General features: G+C 37.5%; 1 protein-coding gene across 1 annotated transcript in view; it reads left to right on the top strand.

Annotated features, from left to right (window-relative positions):
- HERC1 (HECT and RLD domain containing E3 ubiquitin protein ligase family member 1) overlaps positions 1-5,871 on the top strand; it is a 250,627-nt gene that overhangs the window by 123,339 nt on the left and 121,417 nt on the right. The window contains exons 22-24 of the mRNA XM_011969255.1: positions 1,705-1,819; positions 1,908-2,028; positions 4,106-4,277. Coding sequence (XP_011824645.1) covers positions 1,705-1,819; positions 1,908-2,028; positions 4,106-4,277 — 408 coding nt within the window. The remainder of the gene's footprint in view (positions 1-1,704; positions 1,820-1,907; positions 2,029-4,105; positions 4,278-5,871) is intronic.

The raw sequence follows: 5,871 nt of genomic DNA, 5'->3' as shown, positions 1-5,871 counted from the left end.
TTTTTTTTACCAATAAAGCAGGATCAGTCTGAACTTAAATTTCTGACTTAGGCATACTGAAATGAAAACCAACATATAACATTTTTATCTCTGGAGATGAGAGTTTTAAGAAGGAATTAAGAACCAAAATTAATTTGAGGTTGGTTTTGTTTTGTTTATAAGTAGCCCAGACATTTAGCAAATCTGTCAAATGAACAGAGACTAGCAGTCCCTCTGGGAGCAGAGTGGACAATAACTCTCCCACCCCCATTTGAAATGTACTACGTTGTTAAATGTACATTGTTAAAGTACAATACTAGTGTGCCAACATAGAATTAAAGAATGGGAAGAGGCCAAGTGTGGTAGCTCACACCTGTAGCTCCAGCTACTTAGGAGGCTAAGGCTGGAGGATCGCTTGAGCCCAGGGTTTTGAGACTGTAGTGAGCCATACAGTCACCACTGCACTCCAGCCTGGACCACAGAGCAAGACTGTCTCTTTAAAAAAAAAAAAAAAAAAAAAAGAATGGGAAGAAAAAGCGCCTGACTAGTCCTCATCATCTAATGTTGTTTGGGTTTTCAACTACATGTCTTTGTTTCTATTTGAAGAAATGTTGTTTCATTTCTCACCCACTTAAATGTACTTGTATTCACAGTATATACTTTTATGGCTTCAAATACCAGATATGTGTATAGGCGATTAGTTTACTCGCTATCTCCTCTAGAATGTCTAATGGGAAGTATTCAAAACTAGACTCCTGATTCCAGCTTCTTACCCTCAAAACTGCTCCTGTGGTCTTCCTTTCTCAGTAAATGCCAACTACATTTTAAATATATTTAGAATCACCTTTGACTTCTCTCATATTCTCACATCACACATCTGATCTATCAACAAATCCTGTCGATTCTACCTTCAAAATACATGTGGACTCTCCAGCCACTTGTCATTACCTTCGCTGCTCTTACCTTTTTCTGAGCCATTATCATTTCTCCCTTGTATTGCTGCAATAATTACTTCTGCTGTTGCTGTTCCTATAAGTCAGTTCTCCACTCAGCAGAGCCAGCTGTCAGAAATACAAGTCAGATAATGTCGTATCTCTGTTCAAAGCCTTCTAATGCTGCTTCTCATTTTTCTCAGAGTAAAACCTGGAGGACTTGTACTGGCCTGCAAGGCCATTGGGATCTGGTCCTCAGCCAGCTCTCTGATGTCTTCTACCCATTCCGTGCATGCACGGTTTGCCCCAGCCACACTGGCCTCCTTGAACCCATCCCAGATCCTCTGCACTAGGTTTTTCTGAGGGGACCCAGTTTCACATGGCTTCTTCCTCCACTTCATTTAGATCTCTGCTCAAATGTAACCTTATCAGAAACTTTCCCAAACCACCCTATATAAAATAGTAATCCCACATATACAGTAGTGCCTGTTCTCCTTACCCTGCTTTATTTTTCCTCATAGCACTTACTGTCATATTAACGTTTTCTTTTTAATATTCTCTCCCGCCCCCCTCCTCCTAAGAATATAAGCTCTGTTAGATCAGGGATTTAGTTTTGTTCACTGCTATATCCGCAGCACTTGGAACAGTAAGTGGGATCTAATGAGGTGCATTTGTTAAGTAACTGTTTAGAAAGATGATAAAATTCAGGTGTTGGATGACTAAAGCTATAAAAATTACCTCTGAACTGTTTTCTGAGCCCTTTTAAATGTCAATGCATCATTTTTATTTTCAGATTGGGACAGTGCAACTTTAAGTAATGAGTCACTCTTGGACACTGTGTCTAGATTTGTTCTTGCAGCTCTTCTGAAACACACAAACTTACTTAGTCAAGCATGTGGAGAAAGCCGGCAAGTAACTTAAAACTATCCTCAGACAAATATTTGCTCTCATGATGTTAGAAATTAGGTAACTTTTCTATTTTGGTTCTTCATTTAGATATCAACCTGGTAAACACTTATCAGAAGTGTACCGTTGTGTATACAAAGTTCGAAGTCGTTTACTTGCTTGCAAGAACCTTGAACTTATTCAAACCAGGTCATCATCACGGGACAGATGGGTAAAGTTTGAAATCAATTAATTTCTATGTTTTTCTGCAAGCGGTGAGAGCTAGCTCTAAATTGGTTTATGTGAGAAAAAAATGTGCCTTGGTCGTTGCATATGTTCAATACATGTTAAGTAGTTCTTTTTCTAGTAGAAAAAAAAAAAGGAAAGGATTTGAGATTTACTTAACCTCACATTTACCAAGTGCGATATGGATTCTAAGAAAGTTTAGTTGGCTGCATAAATATTAATAACAAATTGAATGATTCAAATCGTAGGAATTATTATTCCTCTCTTTGTGCTGATCAGGCCACATTTGAATTACCCTGTTTAATTTGGGGTGCCATAATTTATGAGGGACATTAAGAAATACCTTGGATTGATAAAGTCCAAAAATTATGTCATATAAGTACTAGAAAGTATCAAAAATGTTTAGCTTAGAGAAGTGAAAACCAAGGAGGGGGTTGTGTGTGTGTGTGTGTGTGTGACATAATAGCTGCCTTAAAAATACTTAAAGAGCTTCTCTGTAAGAAAAGAAATAAATGTGTTTCTTGTTCCGGAGGACACAACTAGGACCAAAGGGTAACAATCAAATGGGGAATCATTGTTAGCTGGATATAAGGAAAGTAGGCCTGATGATGATTAGAGTTGTCTACCATTGGAAATGAAGATTGAAACTACTTATTTTTTTATTTTATTTTTGAGACAGAGTCTCGCTCTGTTGCCCAGACTGGAGTGCAGTGGCACGATCTTGGCTCACTGCAACCTCCACCACCCGGGTTCAAGTGATTCTCCTGCCTCAGCCTCCCGAGTAGCTGGGATTACAGGCAGACACCACCACGCCCTGCTAATTTTTTGTATTTTTAGTAGACACGGGGTTTCACCGTGTTCACCAGTCTGGTTTTGAACTCCTTAAGTGAGGAGTTTGAGCACCTCAAGTGATCCTCCTGCCTCAGCCTCCCAAAGTGCTAGGATTATAGGCGTGAGCCACCTCACCCGGCCGAAACTACTTATTAAGAACAGTCCAGAAGTAATTCTTGCAGCAAAAAGGAGATAATTTCTGAAGTGCTTGGTAATCTTGATAACATGATCATAAAATTATAAATGTAAGCCTGGATAATAAAACATCTTCGTAGTGCTTACTTTGAAACTTAACTAATCAGATGCTTTGCACTCCATTATTTAGTCCTTAGATTTAAAAAACCAAGCTCTGTCTCTCTATTTGTAGACTTTTGGCATGTACTGACTTAATATTTGTGGATCTGTTTGTTGGTGACCTTGAAAGTCCATGAAATGTATTAATTTGCCATTTTGTTGAGGCTCAGATTTGAAACTCGTATATGGGGATAAATGACGTACTATGTGAGTCTGACTACTCAGTATCCCCATCTCTGTAAAATTCTTAAGTTATTTAATGGTCATGAGTCACAGGTAACTTTTATGATGGATCTGAGGATATAATTAAAGTTTTTCATTTGTGCTTTATATTGAATGATATTTATGACTGAGTATCTGTTTTAAGGATTCTTTCCTTTATCTAGATGACTGCTAGGTAGTAACCACTGTGGGAAATAAAATCGACATTGTCCTTAGCAGATTTCTAATTTTTGGTTTGTTCAGGGGCAAAGTTAAAGAAAAAAAGAAAAGAAAAGAAAACTGATACTGTTTTAAATTTAGAGTTATTAAACATGTATGCAGAGTAATAGTAACATAAACAACTTGAAGAGAATGGAATGGAATGGAAATTCTGTGCTTTAATTACCTTTTATGCTTGGTATTGTGTTCATCACAACTTACTCAGTTGCAGCTCTGTAGGAATTTATAGCTGAATAGCAATATAGATATGAATAAATTTACAGCATGACATTTTAATCAAAATAATGAGGAAGGAGGAGCGTATATGTGTCCGTATATATTTTGTGTACATACATTATTTCTAATCTTTAAGAGTGTATCTTTTGGGTTTTTGTAGTAAAGTTTGTTGTTATTACTGATATCAATATTTTCCATGATAAAAAATTTAAGTTTTTTTAAAGTTTTAAAAAGATTTTGGAAAAAATGTAGTTAGTATAGTTTCTGATAATTTCTTTAAGATATCAGAAAACCAGGACTCTGCAGATGTTGATCCTCAGGAGCATTCATTTACTCGAACTATTGATGAAGAAGCTGAAATGGAAGAACAGGCTGAAAGAGACCGGGAAGAGGGACATCCGGAGCCAGAGGATGAAGAGGAGGAACGGGAACATGAAGTGATGACAGCTGGCAGTGAGTATACCCTTCTTACTTTCTAGATACAAACGGTGGCATGCTTTTTGATAGGGGAACTAACTTGAAAGAGAAAGGCAAACTTTCTCCATAGTTTTTCTAAAAGGACTTTATATTCTGCTGGTGATCTCAATTTGTATTAGCTGACATTTCAGGGGCTCCTACAACTGTGCTAGTACTATTCTGATGCTTTTGGATTATGTATTTAGGGCTGAGAAGCTCTGGAAGCAGGAATGTCAGTACCTGCTTCACTGAGCCGCATGCGTAAAATGAAACCCATGAGTCATCGGATAGGGCCATTCAAAATATGTCCTCTGAGGCAACAAGTTGTCCATCAGCCTCGAAGACCTCTGAGCGGTGAGGAAGAGAGCCCCTTTCTATGCCTATTGGGAGAGCCATATTGTTTTCCATGTGTGGAACTTTTAAAATTAAAAATTTCACCCACTGACTACACTGCTCTTTCGATAGGGAGCAGGAATATACATGAGACTGCTATTGACTGGGTGAATAAAACTTTTCATACCTTTATGGCTACAGATAGTTTTTAAAGGTAATTATTTATATGTTTAAAGAGAAGTGTCAAAGCTTTTAAAACATTTATTAGTATCTTTTGAGTGATTTGGCTATTTCAAGTTAAAGTGTGCATTCAATCTGTACCCTAAAACATTATGGTCAGCAATGCATTTGGTTTTGAGATTGTCTGTATCTGTGAATTAACTTGGCACTTACTTTATTATCAACTTATTCGTGTTCTGCATACTTCTAAAAATGATTTTCAAGGGGGCTTGAAACAAGACTAAACATGATTTAAACAAAAGGAAAAAGGTCCAAATGGAGTAAAGGGAGTTGGAGATGGGGAAGGAAAATAATTGTATTTTACAAACCTAGGCTGAGGGAACTTTTGCAGTTGAATATAAACTTAGTTTAGAAATTCCTGGAAGCAGACTGAAGGTGAAAATGTAGTAAAGTATAACCCTCAATTACAGTAAAAAATGATAGTCATCTGGGAACTAGCTGTGCTTTTAGAGCATCTGTATATGCTGGGCACTGGTCAAGTTCTTTACATAGAGTAGCTCATTATCACAGCTGTCTAAAGTTCTAATATTACCTCATTCTAAAGATGGATGAACTAAGGTTTAAGGATGCGAAATTGTATGACTTGGGCCACAGTTAGTAGCAGCTAGAATTAGAACCAGGTCTGCCCCAAACACCAATGACCATTCTCTTAACCCTTTAATTGATTTCTAGTTCTGGACTCTTGAGAGGGCTTATTGCTTTGCTTTTTGTGGAAATAAGGGACTTTTAATAGCATAACAAAAATATTGTCACAATTTTATAAAATATACAGATCAATTTTTAAAGTTTGTACTTCCATATTAACTGATGAATTTAGTATTTTACCAACTTTTTTGGCCTGGGTTTCCCATTAAGAATACTGTCTTTGGGCTGGGTGCAGTGGCTCACACCTGTAATCCCAGCACTTTGGGAGGCCGAGGCAGGCAGATCACAAGGTCAGGAGTTTGAGACCAGGCTGGCCAACATGGTAAAACCCCGTCTCTACTAAAGATACAAAAAATTAGCCTGACCTGGTGGC

The sequence above is a fragment of the Mandrillus leucophaeus genome, unplaced genomic scaffold, assembly GCF_000951045.1.
Source record: "Mandrillus leucophaeus isolate KB7577 unplaced genomic scaffold, Mleu.le_1.0 Scaffold12, whole genome shotgun sequence".
NCBI classification, from domain to species: domain Eukaryota; kingdom Metazoa; phylum Chordata; class Mammalia; order Primates; family Cercopithecidae; genus Mandrillus; species Mandrillus leucophaeus.
The sequence above is the reverse complement of the archived record's forward strand: the minus strand, read 5'-3'. Positions and strand labels throughout refer to the sequence as shown.